The sequence below is a fragment of the Hylobates moloch genome, unplaced genomic scaffold (assembly GCF_009828535.3).
Source record: "Hylobates moloch isolate HMO894 unplaced genomic scaffold, HMol_V3 SCAFFOLD_19, whole genome shotgun sequence".
In the NCBI taxonomy this organism is placed as follows: Eukaryota; Metazoa; Chordata; class Mammalia; order Primates; family Hylobatidae; genus Hylobates; species Hylobates moloch.
This window is the reverse complement of record NW_026652294.1, coordinates 35,118,802-35,140,887: the sequence shown is the minus strand read 5'-3', so window position 1 is coordinate 35,140,887 and position 22,086 is coordinate 35,118,802. Positions and strand designations below refer to the sequence as shown.

The window sequence follows — 22,086 nt, the reverse complement described above, 5'->3', positions numbered from 1 at the left end:
TTGAGTAGTTGCAGCAGACAGCGTTGCCTAGAGTAGATGAAGAGCTTTCATCCTTGGCAAGAAGGGCGGATGGGTCTAGGAGATGGTCCAAACCATGTGATGGAAACCAAGAGTCTGCCTCACAGTTAGAGCTGCTTGAGCTCTTGGGTTAGAGGTTTGTGCTACCTCAGACTGTTGACCTGCTCTCCGTGGTCAGTGGTCTTGGCAGGAGCAGAGGCATGGAAACGTGACCACTGGCTGAGTAGGTAGTGGACAGATGGTCACCCCAGGTGTAGAAAGCTGAGCAGCAGTATTCTGCCAACTCTCCTTCTTCATGGGGTGTGGCTGTGCACGGTCTGTTTCCGTCACCCCTTTGTACGTTTCTCCGTTAGTCATTTTGGACGTGTGGAAATAGAGATCAGTTTTAAACTGAGATGTGTCTCATCATGAAGAGCATGCTGATTTCTGAAGCACTCCTCCTCTAATCTGCCTGACCACATGATTTCTGTTCATCTCTAGAAAGTGACCTTCAAGGCCGGTCCTCGGTTGCAGTTCCTCTTTCACTCTGACAGCAGTCACAACGAATGGGGCTACAAGTTCACCGTCACTGCCTACGGCTTGCCCGATGTTGCCGTGTCTTGGGGGCTGGATTTACAACTCCTTGTCTCCCGGCTGATGGGACGCCTGGCTTCCCAGTGCATGGCACTCAAGTCTGTGCATCGTAAGTCCACATCCCTGTTCCTTCCCTTCTTACAACCATGGTGAAGTGCAAGATGCGTGCTTGCCCTCTTGTAGGTCGTCTCCACTTAATGGCAGGGGGTTAATAATACTCCCTTTCAGTTTCCTTTAAACCAAAAGAATAAAGTGTCCACTCAACACCATTGTCATGAGGCTCTTTGCTTTAGACTTTGGAACATAGCACAAAGGATCCCATGGGTTCTCTGTCTATGGAGGATAACGGCTTTTTTTTGGCAACATTGTCATTTTTTTGTAAGTAGGTGTAGGTATAGTCCAACCAAAAGGCAGGAGTATAGAATAAGTTGATTGCATATCCTTCAAATGTGTGAATATTTATGTAAATATATGTAGATATGTGACTATGGATTTTGTTTTAAAGTGATTCATTCAGGGCTGAGCAAAGTGGCTCATGCTGGTAATCCCAGCACTTTAGGAGGCCAAGGTGGGAGGATTTCTTGATCCCAGGAGTTCAAAACCAGCCTGGGCAGCATAGTGAGATCCCTGTCTTTACCAAAAAAATGTAAAAATTAGCCAGGTATGGTGGCACATGCCCTTTGTCTCAGCTACTTGGGAGGCTGAGGCAGGAGGATCACTTGAGCCCAGGAGTTAGAGGCTGCAGTGAGCTGTGATCATACTGCTGCACTCCAGTCTGGGTAACAGAGAGAGACTCTGTCTCTTAAAACAAAAGGAAAAAGATGTGTTCAATTTAGTTATTTATTTAATTCTTCCAGGGAACAAGAATTGCAGAGTAAAACTTTCTACTGTATTTTATTTATTTATCATTTCTTGAGTTTTTCCAATTTTAGACGTAAAATATAGAAAAATTACATAGTGGAAAAAAACAAAGGAAAATAGATCATCCTTAATCCTAACACTCAGAAGTAACTAATTTTTTTTAATATTTCTCCAAGAAAGAAAGAAATAACTATTAGCATTTTTATTTCCACCTATTCTTTTCTCTGTACCTATTTTAAACACATGTCTGCTGGATATTTATCATTTGCTACAGAATTAAGTTTACAAATTGTGAATGTTTTTCCATAATTAAGTGTTCCTGAATGGCCTCGTGTTATATGCCAGAAATGGTTCATATCCTGTTTTCAGCTCACTATAAACAGATTAGTCATTTCAAAGGTACCTTATAACTGAAGGTGTTCCACAGAACCGTAGTATTTCAGGACTTGCTGCTTTAGCTTAATCTGTGATATGTGTTTACAAAGTATCACAATTACATTCTGGTACGTGGGTAAATTTTCTCTAACTTTTAATAGTATCCGTGTTTTTTTTTTAACCTTTTCTTTCTCATTTCAAAGATTCTCAATATATTAAGGCAAAAATAGAACTCTCATATGTCTTCTTCTCTTTCTAGAGTTAGGAAGTAACATGGTAGTACCTCAGGCAAAAATGGCATTAGTCCTAAGCTCCCCGCTGTGGAAACCTGTCTTCAGGCATCAGGTTTGTCCAGAGTTGGAATTAGAAGCCAGCTGGCCCACTCACCCACACCGGAATAGCAAGGAGGTATTTACTCTTCTATTCTCTTTCTATTTAGACTGGAAACTGCCTACAAGTATTTATTAGTTGAAGTTATAAACACTTGTGTTTCTATCTTACTACCCGTATTAAGCGGTTAGCTCCTTGAGGTCAGAAACTATACCTTGTTAATTTGTTAACGCCACTGTGTCCCACAGGGGCCAGTGCGCAATATGTGTTCAGAAGTACGGAATGCGTGACTTAGATGAAATGTAGGAGGTGCTCAGGAAATCTCTGTTGATGGAGTTATCAGGCAAACAATTGAGTGTACTTCTAGTGCCTGCTGAGTCAAGCTTTAGAGGAATGATTTGTGCTATACCTTTTGTTCTCCTTAGAATTACAGCACATGATTTAGGTGCATAAGATTTTAAAAACTAAAAAGTTTGCCCTGTCTTTATTTTTCACCTCTCCTTTCCTCTATTTCTGTATTCTACTTTTCTTCCTTCCCCTCCCTGTCCTGCCCCATGTTATTTAGTAGTTAATTGCCAAATCCAGTGGCTCTTCCTCAGCTTCTGTTCTCCTTGCCTCTGTTAAATTTGGCTCCTTCAGACCCTCTCTTCTTTGGATCCATGCTAGTCCACTGTCTTCTCTTACATCTGACTGCCCACCTGCCTCCTTCATTGACTTTTCATATTCCTCCTTCCCTAAAGGGTAGGCTTTATTCAGGCTTTCTTCCCTTCCCCACAGCCCACCAAGACTTCATCCTCTCCACTTTCTTCTCCTGTCACATTGCGGCACTAATTCCTAATATCGGTCTCCAGGTCTGGTTTTCTCCCCGCTCCAAGTACCTGTTTCCATCTTCCTGTGAGGCATTTCCATTTAAATGTCCTGACGCCCCTTAACTCAGAAGTGTAAAACCAAAGACTGGTCACTTCTGCGATGGTCACTGTTTCCCCAGGCCTGAAGCCACTGCTCCCTAGCATCCCCTGTCCTCACCTGTCTCCCCATTCCTGTCCAGTCAGCTTGCAGGTCCTGTGGATTCTTCCTCATGATGTTCATCTCTGTCCTGTCCTCTGTCTGCATCTTTATCCGGGCCCTCATTCGCACCTGCCTTATGACATTGGTACCTACCAAGTTTTTTTTATAATCACTGCATTATCTTGTCATTCCACTGCCAAGCACCATTAATGGCTCCCCATTGCCCACAGGGTGAAGTCTAACTCCTCAGTGTGACAGTCAAGGCTCTCTGCAGTCTCCTTTCACCTTACCTATCTGACTCTAGTTCCCATCACTCCCCAGCTGAGACTTCAGGCCAGGTCAGTCTCCCCACTGACTCGTAACCTCTGCTAATGGTTATGTTCCTCAGAGCCAAATCTGCCAATCCTTCAGGGTCCAGGCCAAAGCCCATATCCTCCAGGAGGCTTTTCTTAATTACTTTAACCTGCCAGGATCTCTCTCCTTTGAATTCTCAGCACTGGGTATCCCTTCTAGGCATTTGGCACTTGATAATCTTTTGCTTTACGGGAATGCTAGTTCTAATGCTTTTAATGTTTTATTTATGTTTATCTTTTTTTTTAACTCATATCTCTGTCTGGTCTTCCTAAAATAGATTTAAACTTCCGGAGAGTGTTCACTGTGTTTTATACTTCTGCTTTGGCCTAATAGTTTGCTCAATAAATTTTATTTTTTGAATGAATGTTTTAAATGTGATGGATTTATTTTTTGTTTCCAGGTTAAGAACATTCCTGACGACCCCTGCCGCCATTTTCTTCTTGATTTTGCCCAGTCAGAGCCTGCTCAGAACTTCTGTGGGCCATATTCAGAACTTTTCAAAGGATTCATACAGGCATGTAGAAAACAGGCCCCAAAGACAGATATAGTTGCTGGTTCCACTATTGATCAAGCTGTGAACGCCACCTTTGCTGCTCTGGTGTATCGCACTCCAGATTTATATGAGAAGCTGCAAAAATATGGTAACTTTATTACAGGGAATATTTTTGATCTGAAGGCTAATTGCTAAGTTTTAAGAAAGCCTATCTTAAGTGAACATTTAAAATATTTTAAAATATAAACACATTTCTATAACTGTAAACACCATCTTGTTAGTCCTACTTTGCCTATTAAAAGATGCATGGCCAGTTTATGGTTAGCAGATTGTAACGTGTGGCACCTAACCTTGAGTTGCAAAATTAGCAGGTAAATTATCTTTATCCAGAATTCTCATGGAAAACTGTCGAGAAATTTAATGGAAAGAAACCTTAACTTGGGTCCTGGTCCCAGTGCAAAAACTCAAAAGTTGTGCGGCTTCAGGTTAATCAGACGACCTTTCTGCACCTCAGTTTCTTTATCTGTAAAATTGGTTTAAGGGTGATTCGCTCTAACATTCCAAGAAATTCCAATTAAAACCACAAATGTTTAAGTTCTTGAAGGTAGTAATAACCAAGGAGGAAGCTGTAGGTATTAACTATTACCTTTAGCTAGCTTGCAGTGTCTTCGTAGCATCACCCCGCTAGGTTTCCTTTGCTGATAACCTCCTCGCCATCTCTTTTCCTTATGTCTCTTAGGGATGCCATCTCTGTATTTACCCTGCTTCCCTGCCGCCTAGCAGGACCCACACGGAGGGAGAGTCTCTCTCTACCTTCATACTTATTCAGGGGAAAACTGTTTCAAACCCCACCTAGAGATAAGGCATGGGTTTCCCTAATCACCTGGCAAGGTGTGTGTTCTTCATGCAGTGCAGGTGAAAGAAGCAAAAACAGAGCTTCCATCCATAGAGTGGGTAATTGACTGTTGCTCATTTTGTTTTATTTTATTTTATTTTTTGAGACGGAGTCTCACTCTGTCACCGAGGCTGGAGTTCAGTGGTACGATCTTGACTCACCACAACCTCCACCTCCCGGGTTCAAGTGATTCTCCTTCCTCAGCCTCCCGAGTAGCTGGGATTACAGGCACCCGTCAACACGCCTGGCTAATGTTTGTATTTTTAGTAGAGACGGGGTTTCGCCCTGTTGGCCAGGCTGGTCTCGAACTCCTGACCTCAGGTGATCCGCCCGCCTCGGCCTCCCAAAGTGCTGGGATTACAGACGTGAGTACAGCGCCCAGCCTCATTTTGTTATTATTGATATTTTTATTCCTACCACCTTTATTGCTCAGTTCTTTGGATCTCACATTGCAGAATTTATTTTCTGATTGTTAAAACATCTTGATTACATCCCCAAATCTTAATATCTCCTTTAAAAAGCTGCTCAAATAAACAAAACTGCATTGAGACATGAGTGATTTATGGAGACAAATGTCATATGGAAGAGTTTTTCTCTGCTGAGGAATCGAGGGGGTGATGTAACCTGTATGATTTTGGCGGGGAGGAAGTCAGTATGTATTATTGTAATCAAATTATAGTAAGAAAGCTGGATAATCTTTTTACTTGAAGGAATTTTCAGTAGAGGGATAAAAGCCTGTGGGTTGAAAGCTGAGAAATGGAAGGCTTCCTGCTGTGGGAAAATTCAGGCTGTGTTCAGATACCACATACCTGTTTGCAGAAGAGAAAACGCATAGTCAACTGTGGGAACTCTACAACTGTGGGAACTCGGAATGTCTTGCTGTACGCAGGTTGTTTCTAGAATGCCTGCCATTGTTGGTTTGAAGGAGGCCGGGCTTGTCTTAGTTCTTTCTGTCTCTGCCTTTATGATATAGATATTGATATAGATATTAAATGTCTAAGGACTATTTCTGAGTTAAGACCGAACTACTTTGAGAATGGTCTTTGTCTAGCAAATTTGCTCATCTTTGTCTAAAAATTAGTCACTCTTTGGGGTTAGAAAGGGTGGGGAGGAGTTTTTCAACTTGAATATAAGCTGCTTGAGGGCAAGAACTTCGTCTGTTTTTCTCAGCATAGTATTCCCAGTGTCTGGTGAAGCCCTGGTGTATTCCAGGGCTTCAGGAAATACTTACTGCATTGTAACATAGATGCAAAAGAGAGCTTCAGGCTGTTCTAGTATATTATCTTTTGGGTTTTAGCTGAAGAGAAGGGGCAAGCCTCATAGATCTTTCTTTAAAATTTTTTTTGTTAGGCTAGGTGCAGTGGCTCATGCCTGTAATCCCAGCACTTTGGGAGGCCAAGGCAGGCGGATCACCAGAGGTCAGGAGTTTGAGACCAGCCTGGCCAAAACAATGAAACCCCATCACTACTAAAAATACAAAAATTTGCCAGGCGTGGTGGCAGGTGCCTGTAATTCCAGCTACTTGGGAGGCTGAGACAGGAGAATTGCTTGAATTGCTTGAACCCAGGAGGCAGAGGTTGCAGTGAGCCAGGATCACGCCATTGCACTCTAGTCTGGGAAATGAGCAAAACTCTGTCTCAAAAAAAAAATATATATATATATATTATTTTTCTAATCATAAAAACCTGTTTACATAGAAACCTAAGTATAGAAAAGCTTAAAATAATTATCAACTACAGTCACCACTTAGAACCTTTATGAATGTTTTTCTGTTTACCTGGACTTTTATGTAGGTATATTCATATGTATGTATATTTGTATATATATATATGTATGTATCCATACACATTTTATTTTTTTGTTTGTTTTTAGAGACAGGGTCTTGCTCTGTTGCCTAGGCTAGAGTGCAGGGGCACAGTTGTAGCTCACTGTAACCTTGAATTCCTGGTCTCAAGTGATCTTGCTACCTCAGCCTCCCTAGTAGCCAGGACTACAGGTGCATGCCGGTGTGCCTGGACAATTTTTTATTTTTTGTAGAGACAGAGTCTTGCTGTGTTGCCCAGGTTGGTCTCGAACTCCTGGCCTCAAGCAATCCACCTTTGGTCTCCCAAAGCACTGGGATTGGAGTTTGAGGCTGCAGTGAGCTATGATGGTGCCACTGCACTCCAGCCTGGGTGATAGAGTAAGACCCTATCTCTTAAAAAAATTTAAACAATAAGAATAATAAAAATAAAAAGTGCTGGGATTATAAGCATGAGCTGCTGCACTTGGCTTCCATGTTTTAAATATATAAACTCTCTTTAAATAAGATCATTTTGTTTATACTGTTTCATAACCTGCTTTTTTACTTAATATACCATGAACTTTCTTCCATATCAATAATTACTTTTTTACTCACTGTCAATATTTTAAAATTTTTACTTTTAGTATTTTTTATATCTTTTAATATTTTACTCACTTTTAAAATTATTTCCATTTTAGAAATTATTAGTTTGAAAAAAGTTAGTTTGAAATAACACAAGAACCCACACAGGTATTTGTGGCTTAATTGAATATTTTTTTCCCTAAGTCTCTCTTACCATCGCCAATGTGTGATTGTCAGGAGGACTTTTTCTGTACTTCAGCAGATTTAGATTTTTTGTGCTTAATGTTGCAGTAGTGAGTCGTGTCCTTTGTGCTTAATGTTGCAGTAGTGAATTGTGTTACCTGAATGTAATCTCCATCTCTGCTTCTTTCCCCAGTCAACAGTGGAGGCAAAATAGCCCTGAGTGAAGAGTTTGCCCAGGTTTATTCCTTGGCAGATGGGATTCGAATATGGATGGTAAGATTTTCCTTTGTATGTGATTTTGCTATATTTTAGGTTTTCTACCGTGATATCATGGAATTAAGATGAATTGTTCTCTTCTCAAGAATATAGCTTTAGGATTTCTGTTAAGCTAAAGTTTAGTGACATGAATAGATATAAAATAATTTAAAACCCTTGAAATTATAGTCTAGACAGTTGAAAATAGAGGAAACAGGATTTAGTTGAGCCCTCTTTACATCCCTTCATGGAACTCCATAGAGTTGGCGGAACAGCATCGCTTTAGATACTGGGTAACCACGGCCAGTTTTAGGTCTCAGCATCACGTAGAGATGTCCCCTCATTCAGAGTAGAATAGGATGAAATTTTGGTTCAATCTGCAGCAGACTGGGTTTATGACCCTAGTAAGACTCTTCATTTCTCTAGATCTCAGCTGCTTCTTTATCAGTACTAGATAGGCTTTAGAAAAAGCCCCCTGCAGCACCAGTGTTCTAGAAATTTTCAAGTAATAAGGTTATAGGTATTACAAACCCCTCTAAATGGTACAACTGTAAAGTACTCTGTGGTCTCAGTGCTGTGTGCTTTTGAAGTAGTTTGCCATGGCTGTCCTTGCTTCCCTGCCTGGGCAGCATAATGATGTGGCTCAAATTCTCCCCTAGTTAGAGATGAAGCAGAAGTCCCTGATGAGCCTGGGGAATGAAGCAGAAGAAAAACATAGTTCAGAAGCTACTGAGGCGAACCCTGAGAGCCTGGGTGAGTGTGCTAACATCAGCTGTTGTCCCTGAGCCTTCTCTTTTCCTTTTAGAGCCTGGAAAACCAATTACTCACCTTCTAGATTATCTTAATTGAGGCCGTGTTGACCTAGGGAAAGTAATACAGGTGCTAAATATAGTATCCGAGAATGTATCATAAGTAGAGAAAATCCCAAAAAGGAGTAATGTTTTATTGACCTGCTCCAAATGGGACATCTTTCTAATCACTTCTCTTAGGAGGCATCAGGTGCTTTTTGAGCTACATCTTTTTTCTTTTTTGAGATGGGGTCTCATTCTGTCTCCCAGGCTGGAGTGCAGTGGTTCAGTCATATAGCTCACTGCAGCCTCCTACTCCTGGGCTCAAGCAATCTTCCCGCCTTAGCCTACCAGGTAGCTGGGACATCAAGCAGGTGCCACAACACCTGGCAAATTTTTTTTTCCTCTTTGTATCTCCCTTGTTAAGCAATTAAAAACATTTTTTTTTTTTAGAGATGGGATCTCACTGTGTTGCCCAGGCTGATCTCAAATTCCTGGCCTCAAGTGATCCTCCCACCTCAGCCTCCCAAAGTGCTGAGATTATAGGCATGAGCCACTGCACCTGGCCTTGTTATGATTTTAAAGTGTGCTCACACTGAATATTCAGTGAAATTAAAGAATTACTATTTTTTTTAATATTATGGTGGTTTTTTTTTTTATTTTATTTATTTATTTTTTTTGAGACGGAGTCTCGCTCTGTCGCCCAGGCTGGAGTGCAGTGGCGCAATTTCGGCTCACTGCAAGCTCCACCTCCCGGGTTCATGCCATTCTCCTGCCTCAGCCTCTCCGAGTAGCTGGGACTACAGGCGCCCGCCACCACGCCCGGCTAATTTTTTTTTGTATTTTTAGTAGAGATGGGGTTTCATTGTGGTCTCGATCTCCTGACCTCGTGATCCGCCCGCCTCGGCCTCCCAAAGTGCTGGGATTACAAGCTTGAGCCACCGCGCCCGGCCTATGGTGGTTATTTTTTAAAACTCATATATTTTTAAGAGAAATATGCTAAAAATTTTTACAGATAAAATAGTGTGGTGCTGGAATGTATGTGGAAATAATCCAGGGAGTGGGCAGTTGGTGGGGGTGAAACAAGATTGGCCATGAGTTAATAATGATGGAAGCTGAGTGACAGGTACATGGAAGGGTCCTTATGGTATTTTCTCTATATACATGTTTGAAAACATCTACAATAAAACTTTTTTTAAAAAGTGTGCTGATAGTCCTGGCGAGATTTTGATTTCTGTAATGAGATAAAATTTGATTCTGTTCTTCTATTCTGTCAGTAAATATGTGTATCACTTTCTCGTTTTTTGGTTTTTTGTGGTTTTTTTTGGAGACAGTGTCTCACTCTGTCACCCAAGCTGGAATGCAGTGGCATGATCTCGGCTCACTGCAGCTTCAACTTCTCAGACTCAAGCAATCCTTCGGCCTCAGCCTCCCAAGTAGATAAGATTGTAGGCGTGTGCCACCATGTTTGGTTAATTTATTGTGTTTCTTATAGAGATGGGGTTTCACCATGTTACCCACGCTGAGGTATCACCCCAAGTGATCCTCCCGCCTTGGCCTCCCAAAGTGCTGGGATTACAGGTGTGAGCCACCACACCAGGCCTATATCATTTTATTCATGAAGCTGTCTCTTGCCCTAAATTGTGACATTTAACTTATTTTCTCTCCAGAAGTAGGCAGTAAATTTAAACTTTTTTTTTTTTTTAACTTTAAATTCTAGTGTACTTGTGCACAACGTGCTGGTTTGTTACATATGTATACATGTGCCATGTTGGTGTGCTGCACCCCATAACTCGTCATTTACATTAGGTATATTTCCTAATGCTATCCCTCCCGCTCCCCCCTCCCCCATAATTTTAACTTTTTCTTTTTCAATTATGATTCTTGTTTGCATCTAGCAAAAGAGTGTATTGAGAAGAGTCTTCTATTACTAAAATTTCTGCCCACGGGCATAAGTGCAAAAGAAAGCTGCGAAAAGTTGGAGACTGCTGATGAAACCAGTCATCTCCAGCCACTCGACAAGCGTCAGAGGACAAGCTCTGTGGTGGAAGAGCATTTCCAAGCCTCAGTATCTCCCACTGAAGCAGCACCCCCTGCCACAGGAGACTGGAGTCCTGGCTTGGACACCCAGCCAAAGCTGCCGTCCAGCAGTGGCCTTCCTGCTGCAGACGTGTCCCCTGCCACAGCTGAAGAGCCCTTGTCACCTTCCACACCCACCCGCCGGCCTCCCTTCACCCGAGGGCGACTCCGGCTGCTCTCCTTTCGATCCATGGAGGAGGCCAGACTGGTGCCCACAGTGAAAGAGAAATACCCTGTGCTGAAGGACGTCATGGACTTCATTAAGGATCAGTCGCTCTCGCACAGGAGGTAAGCCAGTCGTTACCTTCCTGTTGCTTTCTCTTTTTAAGCCGTGGGTACCCAGTCTAGTCAGAGGCTTGAAGTTCATGTTAAAAACGAACAAATAGGCCGGGCGCGGTGGCTCACGCTTGTAATCCCAGTACTTTGGGAGGCCAAGGCGGGCGGATCATGAGGTCAGGCGATCGAGACCACAGTGAAACCCCGTCTCTAATAAAAATACAAAAAATTAGCCGGGCGCGGTGGCGGGCGCCTGTAGTCCCAGCTACTCAGAGAGGCTGAGGCAGGAGAATGGCATGAACCCGGGAGGCGGAGCTTGCAGTGAGCCGAGATTGTGCCACTGCACTCCAGCCTGGGTGACAGAGCAAGACTCCGTCTCAAAAAAAAAAAAAAGAACAAATAATATTTAGGATAGATTAAGACTTGTTTTAGAATATCCAAGAAAAGTTTTGATTTTTTTTTTTTTTCTTTAAAGAAGTAATTTTTGGGTGGGCACGGTGATTCATGCCTATAATCTCAGCAGTTTGGGAGGCCAAAGTGGGAGGATCACTTGGGGTCAGGAGTTCAAGACCAACCTGGGCAACATAGTGAGACCCACCCCCCGCACCCCCCGCCATCTACAAAAAATTTTTTTTAAAAATTAGCTGAGGCTGGGCGCAGTGAGTGGCTCACACCTGTAATCCCAGCAATTTGGGAGGCTGAGGCAGGCGGATCACCTGAGGTCAGGAGTTCGAGACCTGCCTGGCCAACATGGTGAAACCCCGTCTCTACTAAAAATACAAAAATTAGCTGGGCATAGTGGTGGACGTCTATAATCCCAGCTACTCAGGAGGCTGAGGCAGGAGAATTGCTCTAAGTTGGAAGGTGGAGGTTGCAATGAGCCGAGATCACGCCACTGTACTCCAACCTGGGCGACAGAGCAAGACTCTGTCTCAAAAAAAAAAAAAAAAATTACCTGAGTGTGGTAGCACCTGCCCGTAGTCCCAGCTACCTGGGAGGCTGAGGCAGGGGGATCACTTGAGCCAGGTAGGTTGAGGCTACAGTAAGTCATGATTATGCCACTTAACTCCAGCCTGGGTGATAGAGCAAGACTGTCTCAAAAAAAAAAAAAAAGATATTTTTTCATGTAAGATTTATATATTATACTGTTTATAAAGTGTATCTCAAGAATGTACCATTAGAATTTTAAAAGGAAGCATTTTTTTGGTAGCTGCCACTTATAAAATTGTCTTATTTTAACCCAGGGAGAAATTTGGATTTGGTATTTTCTGGAAACGTGGCTGCCCTATGTTACCCAGGCTGGTCTCGAATGCCTGGGCTCAAGGAATCTTTCTGCATCAAAGGGTTACAGGCATGAGCCACCACACCCAGCCAGGATTTGATATTTTCCAACCAAATTATTTGTTCATAGGCCTATATCTCTGGAAGTCTTGCATGTTTAAGTTAGTGAGGAATTTCCTGTCCTAAGAATTAAGGCTTTGTCTCTATGGAAAGTGAAAATATCAGTGTTCCTTTTTAATTCATTAAGTTACTGAATAACTTAATGAATTAAATGAATAATGAGTTGTTGGACTTCTGGACAGTTGGCATGAACTGATTTGTAGTGCTGCTGAGTGATGACTTAAAAATAGTAAAGAGGTATTGGTACTCCTCCTACATGGTGTTTGTAATACCTCACAATAGTATTTCCTCTTTGATATATGGCATCAGGGCTTTGGGGGGGATATTGTCCTTCTGCCCCAGCTGAAGAGTTTTCTGGGTGTTCCTGACTTGCATTGTGTCTCCAGTGTTGTGAAGGTTCTTTCTCTGAGGAAGGCCCAGGCCCAGAGCATCCTGGAAGTCCTGAAGATAACTCAGTACTGTGCAGAATCCCTTGGGCAGCCCCACTGCTTCCATCCACCTTTCATACTTTTCCTGTTGGAGCTTCTGACCTGCCAGAAAGATTTTACCAAGTAAGTACAAAGGACAGGTCCAGAAGGAAAACAACAAAGATCATTGTAAATAAATCCTGATTGTCTTCTCCAATTAATAGCGGCATCATTTCTATGTAGGATACAAATGTACATTTTTGGTTAATTCATTCTCTCGTCCCAAGGAAACATGGGTTGTATCCTTTTAATATGTAACTGCCAGGAACATGTTTATTCCTCCTGGTGAGTTGATCAGCTTTACTTTACCAGGTGGTGAGAATTGCATTCCTCATATACTCATGCATCATTTGGCTCCTGGAAGCTGTGAGCTAAATATAAGGCTTACAGAAATGATATTAATCTGAGTACCTCAAAAGGTGGTTCTTAAGATTAACTCAGTAAATACCTTTTGAGTGTCTAGTGTGCTAGAATGTCTTGTGGGTGTTATGCAGCAGTAGACAAGGCAGATTTTACATTATATTGAGGGGAGAGAGAGACAAAAAAACAAATAAATGAAAAAATACCAGATAGTGATATTGTTATGTGGTGATTAATACAGTGACCTAGTTTGGATGGTCAGGGAAGGCAGGCTGAGGAGATGAAAGCCAAGAGGTGAATGACCAGCTAAGATCAGAGAGAAGAGCCTTGAAGGCAGAAGGAACAGTGCAAAGGCTGCAGAGTGGGGAGTTAGTCCAAGGAACAGAGAGAAAACCAGTGTGGCTGAGTGACAGGGAAAATGGGATGGGATAAGGTCAGAAAGGCAGGACCCTTATCACTATAAAGTATTTCAATTTTATACCAAGTTGTAGTTGGGAAGCCACTGGAGATTTTGAAGCCCAGGAGGATCACACTTTGTTTTATATTTATAAAAGGTGCCCCTGGCTACTGTGTGAAAAGGGGTGGAAATAAGAAAAGCAGTTAGGAGTCTGTGGCAGTAGTCCAGGCAAGAGATGATGGTGGTTTGATCCAGAGAATAGTACTGGAGATGGGGAGGAAAGGATGAGATTCAGAATGTATTTTAGAGGTAGAATTGTCAGGATTTATGGATGGTTAAGATGGAGAGGGTAAATGAAGGAAAGGAATCATGGGAAACTCCTAGGATTTGGGAGTGAGCAGCTGGTGGATAGTGATGCGTTTTACTGAGGGAAAGAGTATGGAAGAAACAGATTGGGGTGAAAATCAAAAGTTTTGTTTTGGCCATGTTAAGCTGGAAATCTTTTTTGTAAAGATACCAAGTAAAGATATTGAGAAAACAGAGGTCAGCGTTTTAACTAAAGTTACGGAAAGAAGTCAGGACTAGGGATAGAATTTGGATGCAGTTGGCATGTAGATGACATTTAGAGCCATAAGACCTCCTAGAAAGAGTGCAGAGATGGACAAGAAGGGGCCTAGGACTGAGCCTTAGGGACACTTTTTTACTTAGAAGTCAAGCAGAGAAAGGAGTGTCAGCTAAGGAGATCGAGAAGCAGTGGCCAGTCAGGTAGATCAAAAACCAAGGGATGCTGTTGTCCCAGAAGTCAAGAGAAGAATGGATCTCAAAAGATAAGAATGTCAGGTGAGTGCCCTTCCTGGGGGAAAAAAAAAAAAAAAAAAAAAGATAAGAATGATCGGTTGTGTCAAATGCTAATGTGAGAGTTCGAAAGAGATAAAAACACACTGGATTTGGCAGCAGTCTTACTGGAGCCTTTGGCCAGAAGGCCAGTGAGAATGAGGGTGATAAAATGGAGAGACTACAGACATTTAGTTTAAGAAATTTGGCCTCAAAGGGAGCAGAGAAACGGGGAAGTTTTTGGAGGGCGATGTGAGGTCAACTGAGGGTTTCAAAGAGATGTAAGAGTACTTCTGTATGTGGGTGGGAATGAATCAGTGATAAGGAAACTTGATGCAGGAAGAGAGGGGATAATTTGCAGCAGCAGTTGTATAAGTTAAGAGATTGGCCTTTGATTGAACCAGGGAGGCTCTATCTGTAGTAGCGGGGGAGATAGGACACACAGTGTCCACAACTTGGCTGGTAGATATTTGGTGGTGCAAAGGTAAGGGAATTCCTATGTGATTGTTAGTTTTCTTTCTCAAGATACCTGTTTCTCTTTTAAAAAATAAAATATAAGGATAGTCATCAGAGAGAATGGAAAGATGAGAAGGAGGTAGTGGCATCAGGAGAAGCAGGAAGGGGTTTTTTGGTGGGGGTGGGGAGTTGGGTTTTTTGTTTGTTTTTTGTTGTTGTTGTTGTTGTTTGTTTGTTTTTTGTCTTGAGACAAGAGTCTCGCTGTGTCGCCCAGGCTGGAGTGCGGTGGCACGATCTCGGCTCACTGTGGCCTCTGTATCCCAGGTTCAAGTGATCCTCCCGCCTTGGCCTCCTAAGTGTGTGCCACCACGCCCGGCTAATTTTTGTATTTTTAATAGACACCGGGTTTCCCCATGTTGGCCAGGCTGGTCTTGAACTCCTGACCTCAACTGATCTGCCCGGCTCAGCCTCCCTAAGTGATGGGATTACAGGTGTGAGCCACCATGCCCGGCCTATGGGAAGGTTTGATAGTAATGAAAATTGAGAAAGCCAGTCTACTGAATTGCCTGACAATTTTGAGGGCTTATTTGATCATTATGGTTGTAAATTTAAAGTCATACTAGTCAGCTTACTTGTATGGTGTTTCCTCCACGACATTCAGCGGTTTTGATATAGGTATAAGATTTCTCAGGCAAGTACATGGAGGAAGGAAGGGACACGGGAGTTAGTGTTTGCTAAGGTATGATTATGGGCCATGGAATGTAAGCTGAGAAGGGAGCAGAGAGAAAGCACGGCGGGAGTAGTAGATGGTGAACATGAGGCAGCGTCCTGTGCTGACGCCCCCGGTATTGAAGAAAGGGCTGCTATTGGAGTCCTACCTGGGTGAGCAGGAGAGCTGGGGTCAGAGTAGGGTGCTCTGGCATCAATGTATCAGAGATGATGTCATCACATGATAACAAGGTCTGGGCAATGACCATCAAACTGGGATGGCTAAGGGCGTGGAAGAGAAGATCACTGGAGATGCAGATGGCAGAGAATTGAGGGAAAAAGGAATGGAGACATCATTTTCATGGATGTTGAAGTCACCAAGATGGCCAGGATCATGGTAGAAAAGACAATGAGGTTGGTGCCAAAGTCATCAATGAAGGGAGGCAGAGGGGTGAGCGTGATTGTGTGGAGAGGACCAAATGAGGTAATTTGTGAAAAATACTTAATACAGTATCTGGCACCCAAGTAGTGGTGGGAGGGATGGGTTTATATTCACAAACAAGATAAATAATCTCATCTCCATGTTTCTGGGTAACTCTCTTGAGCCAGTCAAAGGGATTCACTTGCTGTTTTGTGCGTTACCTTCTATAGGTATTATATTTGTATTTACTTAAGTTCCTGTGCCGCTTGGTTCAGCTTACTGCCACTTGCTCTTTTTCATGTAAGAAATCATGATTATTATTAAGAAAAAGATGTTCCGGCAATTAAGTGAATTAGTGATTTCCTCTGTTTCTAGTTATTTTGGACACCTGGAAGGCTGTGGTGCTGAGCTACACAAAGAAATTCGAGACACTTACTATCAACTTGTTCTGTTTTTGGTCAAAGCAGTTAAAGGATTTAGTAGCCTAAATGACAGGTACTGGATAACTTTATCATTTCTAGAGAAAAAAAATGTATTTTTTTCTGATTATAAAAGAAATATATGTTCACTGTCAAAAATACCAAAAAGCACAAAGAATAAAATAAAAATAACCTCTAATGTTACCACCTAGAGAGCTAATCACTAACATTAACTTATTCGTATATTTTCTCCCAGTCCTTTTTCTGTCTGGTGTGTATATTTTCTTTTTAAGGGGTTGAGTCTGGGTTTTTCTAAGAATTTATAGCCTATTATTTTCTTTTTTGGTATATTAGGGTTTTTTTGGTTTGTTTTGAGACAGGGCCTCATGCTGTCACCCAGGCTAGAGTGCAGTGACTCAATCGTGGCTCACTACAGCCTGGACCTCCCAGGCTCAATTGATCCACTCACCTCAGCTTCCTGAGTAGTTGGGACTACAGGCGCATGCCACCATGCCCGGCTGATTTTCTTTATGTTTTGTAGAAACGGGATTTTGCCATGTTGCTCAGGCTGGCATTGAGCTCCTGGGCTCAAGCAGTCTGCCTGCCTCGGCCTCCCAAAGTGCTGGAATTACAGTCATGAGTCACCACGCCCAGCCAGTATATTATGTATTATGTGCAGTTTGAAAACTGGAGTATAAAGCCATTTCCCAGTCCTCTTAGTAAATGGTTTAGACATAAGCCTTAAATCAAATGATTCTTCTGTAAATCTAAACTGCATAATCTTGGCTAATGTGGAGCTGGCCCTGATCTTGCAGTTTATCAGAAGGTGATTTTTACTTATCAGTTCTTTACCATAACATACCCCTATGGTGGTCCTGGCAGGGTGGAAACCTTACTTTACACCTTTCAGAGTTATTTTGCTTAAGCTTTGAAGAATATTTGTGTGGAGTATGAGGAATTTCAAAGGAACCCAAATCAGCAATGTGAAGTTGCCTTCTGCTTTCAATCGCAAACCAGGTCACCTACTTGAGTTGCTTCTGTTGCCTCTGTTGGTAATAAGCAGCTCTGCTAATGGTCACTTTCATGGCCCCTTTAGGTCCTTGCTCCCTGCCTTATCCTGTGTTCAAACAGCCCTGCTTCATCTTTTGGATATGGGCTGGGAACCCAGTGATCTCGCCTTCTTTGTTGATATTCAGTTACCAGATCTCCTCATGAAAATGTCACAGGAAAATATAAGTGTCCATGACAGTGTGATCAGGTAAGAGCACGGTCCTGCGCTCTGCAGTTCCTAATGTAGGTTATGAAACGCTAGGAACGTGGTGGGGGTGTTAAGAGCACAGACTCCGGAGCTAGACTGTCTGTGTCACATCTTGGCTTTGCCACATCCTAGCCGAGTGGCCTTGCGCAAGTCGTATAATCCCTCTGTGCCTCAGTTTCCTCATCTTCAGAGCTGGAGATAACAATGGTGCTGCCTCTGAGGCTTGTTGTGACGAGTACCCGAGTTATATATTTCAGTGTTTAGAACCGCGTCTGGCATGCGGTAGAGCTGTGTACATTGGTGGTGGTGATCTCGTGAGCTCTGAGGCCGAGAACCCTCTGCATTTTGGTGATCTTAGTATAGCTTGTTGCATTGGGAAATCCTTTTCCATAATTTTTGTTACATGTATGTGTTATGTCAGCCACTCTAACTTCTTGCACATTATAAGGACCTCAGTTAGAAAAAAATCGTGTAGGAACGGTTTTTTCCTCTGATTTGGCCCGTATCTCTCTTCTCTGCTCAAATCCACTTCCCTATTCGTGGCCATTCATGTGTAGAAAAGAAAGAAGAGGAGAAGGGGAGAGGGAGTGCGCTAAGAGGAGAGAAGTGGGAGGAAGTAAATGAATGAGTCAACACCGGGACAGTCTCCACTCTCTTAGGAGAGCTGTTCCAAGGGAAAGGGGGACAGAATTAGAGCTGTCTCTTTAGTTCACAAACCTCAGCCGTTGCCTCGCTGTTAGAACTCCGTTGGTAGAGACAGGGGGCAGCACTGGGGGGCATCAGCTTGTGGATCTTGGCTGTGGGCCTGCTCGCACTTTCTCACTTTGTCTCCCTGCATGCCACAGTCCTCAGGGAAGGAAGCACGCCCTTTACAGCAAGCCCTCGTGGCACCTAGCGCAAAGCTTAAGTATGAGTATAGGCCTAAAACCATTTTGTTGGAATGCATGAATGAATGAATGTGTATTTATAGCTTGGTAAATATTTTGTATTTGCTATTAAGCAAATCTTTTTCTGTTTAAAGTTCTGTTTGTTAAAACAAGCTGTAAACGGAAATTACGGAAATTTACAATTTTGCATCCGAAAGGAACTTATAAGATTATCTATCTGAAGCGCTTTATTTGAAATGAGGAAACTGTCTATGGCCATACCACCCTGAATGCACCTGATCTCGTCTGGAATGGAGAGACTGAGGACCAGGGCTGAGTCGTGTGTCAAGGTCTCACAGCAGCTGGTGGTAGAGCTGAAGTCACGGTGTCTCCTGATTCCCTTCTCATACTGATTCCACCAGGATATGCTGAGCGTGTCTAAATCAGACTAAAAAAAAAAAAAAAAAAAAAAAAACTAACTTTATTTGGCCCTAGTGCCTGGCACATAGTAGGTTCACCATAAATGATTGTCCAGTGGAATTATGCCATGTGGTACAACCTTTCAAACTCTTAATCTCTCATGCCTTATCGTCTACTCTGGAAAGGGCTTCTCCTTCTTTCTTGGCATATATCTGCCAAATATTTGACAAATCCTGGGGCTTTGAAAAGCAGTTGACCTTTCCCTCTCAGAAGTTAAAAAATGTCCAATATAATAGACCTATAGACACAGAGTCTGCTAACCGGTACTTTCCTTGGTGATTGGGAGAGGCATGCTTTTCTCTCTTTATGTCCTTCTTTCAGCCAATGGAGTGAAGAAGATGAGCTTGCTGATGCCAAGCAGAATTCAGAATGGATGGATGAGTGTCAGGATGGCATGTTTGAGGCCTGGTATGAAAAAATAGCCCAGGAAGATCCAGAGAAGCAGAGGAAAGTAAGACCTCTCAACTAGAGTACTCTGAAGTGATTTGCTAGGAGTTTGGAGAGGAGAGTTTGCCTGGGGGGGTGCTGGCAGGCTCTTTCCTGAGAGGGCTGCAGGTGGCATTCAATACCCTAGCGAAGGGGTCCCCAACTGCTGAATGCAACCGAATGCAGGCTAGTGAGCAGCGGGCAAGTGAGGGAGGCTGAGCTCCGCCTCCTGTCAGATCAGCTGCAGCATTGGATTGAAATCCAATCCCGTGAACGGGAGCATGAGCCCACAATAAACTGTGCATGCGAGGGATCTAGTTTGTGCGCAAGGGATCTATCTAGTTTGTGCGCTCCTTATTAGAATCTAATGACTGATGATCTGAGGTGGAACAGTTTCATCCCGAAACCATCCCCCTCCCGGTCCTGTGCAGAAATTGTCTTCTACGTAATTGGTCCCTGGTGCCAAAAAGGGGGATTGCTGCCCTAGCGTCTGGTGTTTAACCTTTAACCTGAGGGGCTGTAAATCCTGATTTGACTACACTCAGAGTGGCTCCCTGCCATAGAGCTAGACTCATTGGAAAATTGGCTCTTAAATCTGATGTACAATATGAGATGCCAATTTACTAATTTACAGTGAGAAATAGAATTGCTGGAGGGCCTGGGCTCTAGTGTCCTTGGAGCAGCACATTCTCTTCCTGTGGACAAGCAGCGTGGGAAGCCACGTTTCCATCAGAAGGCTGCCTGGTGAGCATGGGAGCAGCCGTATATATAGAGAGGGCATCAGAGCTGCATGATTCAGATGTGCAAAGGCTCAGGCTCAGGTAGCCCACTGTGTCCATCTCCACGTCAGGTGTTAAATCCATCGCTACCACATGTGCCAAGCATCTGCTGCCTCAGATTCATTCATTTTCTAAGTATCGAGTGCCTACTATGTGCCAACCACTTTGTTCACATAGCACCACTGTGGTGCTTGGACGGAGCTTGCCAAGTGGGCCTTTGTGGCTTTTTCTCTCTCATACGTTAATACCTTTTGGGAGTTCTGTAGTTCTAAGGTGACTTGGCATATTTGCTCTGGTCTACTGTATGACCTACTGATTTAGATCCCTCATTTCCAGGCCCTAAAGAGAAACAATACTGTAGTCCAAGTACTTTCCAGTAAAGCAATTTGTTTGCTCATTAAACAGTACCCAGACTATCCCTGCAGAAAGTTTGCCTGTAAGTGCCAGGGACTATACTCCTTTTGCAGTGTTTCCTGTATCTGTGAACACTACCATTGTCCAACCATGTACCCAAGCCAGAAACTTTCTTCCCTTTTACTGATCCCCATATCCAGTCAGTCACCAAGGTTTCCCACTACTGCCTCAACACCTCAAATCTACGCACCTTTCACCATCCCGCTTACTACTCAGTCCCAGCCCTTATAATGTGCCATGGGGTTCCTTTAACACTTTGGTCATGGTCAGTCTCCCTGAGTCCAGGCTTGCCCCCTTTGATCCATTCTTTCCTCAACTTCCAGAAGAACCATTAGAGCACTCCAGTCCGATCACATTACTCTTCTGTCTAAAAACAATCTGTAACTCCTAAGACTAACATTCAAGGCCCTTTGTGGTTTAACCTTTCTCTCTTCATCTGACTATTCCCCTCTGTGCTGTATTCGACACACTGAGTCATGCCAATTTCATAAACCCGTCTCTCGTCCCCTTTTTGCTGTCTGTCAAATTTGCTATTCCTATCTGACATGCCCACCTCCCTTACCCCCACCCATCTAGTACCTGTTTGTCCTTTGGGTCTCAGCTGAGGAATTATCTCCTTTGGAAAACCTTCTTTGGCCTTCCGAATACCCATTGGTAGCCATAGTCCTCTGTCCTCTAAGCCTCCTGCATTTTCCTGTGAAAGCACTGGACATACTAAATGGTCATCACCTCCTTGATGGAATTCCCAACTAGACACTGAGGAGCTTATTCATCATCAAATCCTAGCACCTAGTACAGTGCCTATTGAATGGAGGAATTGATTAGTGAATTGTGGCCACTTAGAAAATCTATCAGTTAATCGTATTTGTTTGGCCTTACAGATGCACATGTTTATTGCTCGCTACTGTGACCTGTTAAATGTGGACATCTCTTGTGATGGGTGTGATGAGATCGCCCCCTGGCATCGATACCGCTGTCTGCAGTGCAGCGACATGGATCTCTGCAAAACTTGCTTCCTAGGTAAATTTCATGAACTGAGTATGCCGTATCCAAAGGCAATATCACTTCTAATTTCTGTGATCTTGTCATTTTTAAAAACTCTCAGTGTGCTAAATCAAAGTACTGCCCAGTGGTAGTTTCTCTGACTTCTTGGTGAACATGAGCCTTATCTCCTCAACTAAATGAAAAGCTCCACAGCCCTAATACCTGTCGTGCTTCCTTCTTCTATCATGCTGGGTGTAGCCACTTAATAAACACTCGGGGCAAGTGTATGTATGTTCAGTGGAGTTTTCAGGAAATAGTGTTTGCTTCTGAATCATGCAGTGTTTACATGTAGCAAAATACACACACACATACACAAGCAAGCTTCAGAAATCCTCTCACACACTTGACTTGTAGGTGCTGAGGTAAAACAGATGCACAGTAGTGCACACCTGAGTGGCCTTTTTGTGTATGGCCCAGTGGTAAAAGACAGCCCTTGCCCTGGAACCATCTACAGTCCAGCAGGAGGACTGGGCAGATCCACAGAATGCCTAGTCCAGTACAGG

General features: G+C 43.1%; 1 protein-coding gene across 5 annotated transcripts in view; it reads left to right on the top strand.

The window, feature by feature from the left end:
• The window catches only part of ZZEF1 (zinc finger ZZ-type and EF-hand domain containing 1), a 136,898-nt gene that overhangs the window by 68,656 nt on the left and 46,156 nt on the right, over positions 1-22,086 (top strand). For all 5 annotated transcript variants that reach the window (XR_009211131.1, XM_032138334.2, XM_032138333.2 and 2 more), the window contains exons 24-34: positions 499-700; positions 2,087-2,235; positions 3,920-4,160; positions 7,649-7,728; positions 8,370-8,463; positions 10,397-10,865; positions 12,641-12,805; positions 16,273-16,392; positions 17,413-17,574; positions 19,242-19,371; positions 21,421-21,559. Coding sequence is in view for 4 of the 5 variants with exons in the window: in XM_032138334.2 (XP_031994225.1) it covers positions 499-700; positions 2,087-2,235; positions 3,920-4,160; positions 7,649-7,728; positions 8,370-8,463; positions 10,397-10,865; positions 12,641-12,805; positions 16,273-16,392; positions 17,413-17,574; positions 19,242-19,371; positions 21,421-21,559 (1,951 nt within the window). In the remaining variant the exon portion in view is untranslated. The remainder of the gene's footprint in view (positions 1-498; positions 701-2,086; positions 2,236-3,919; positions 4,161-7,648; positions 7,729-8,369; positions 8,464-10,396; positions 10,866-12,640; positions 12,806-16,272; positions 16,393-17,412; positions 17,575-19,241; positions 19,372-21,420; positions 21,560-22,086) is intronic.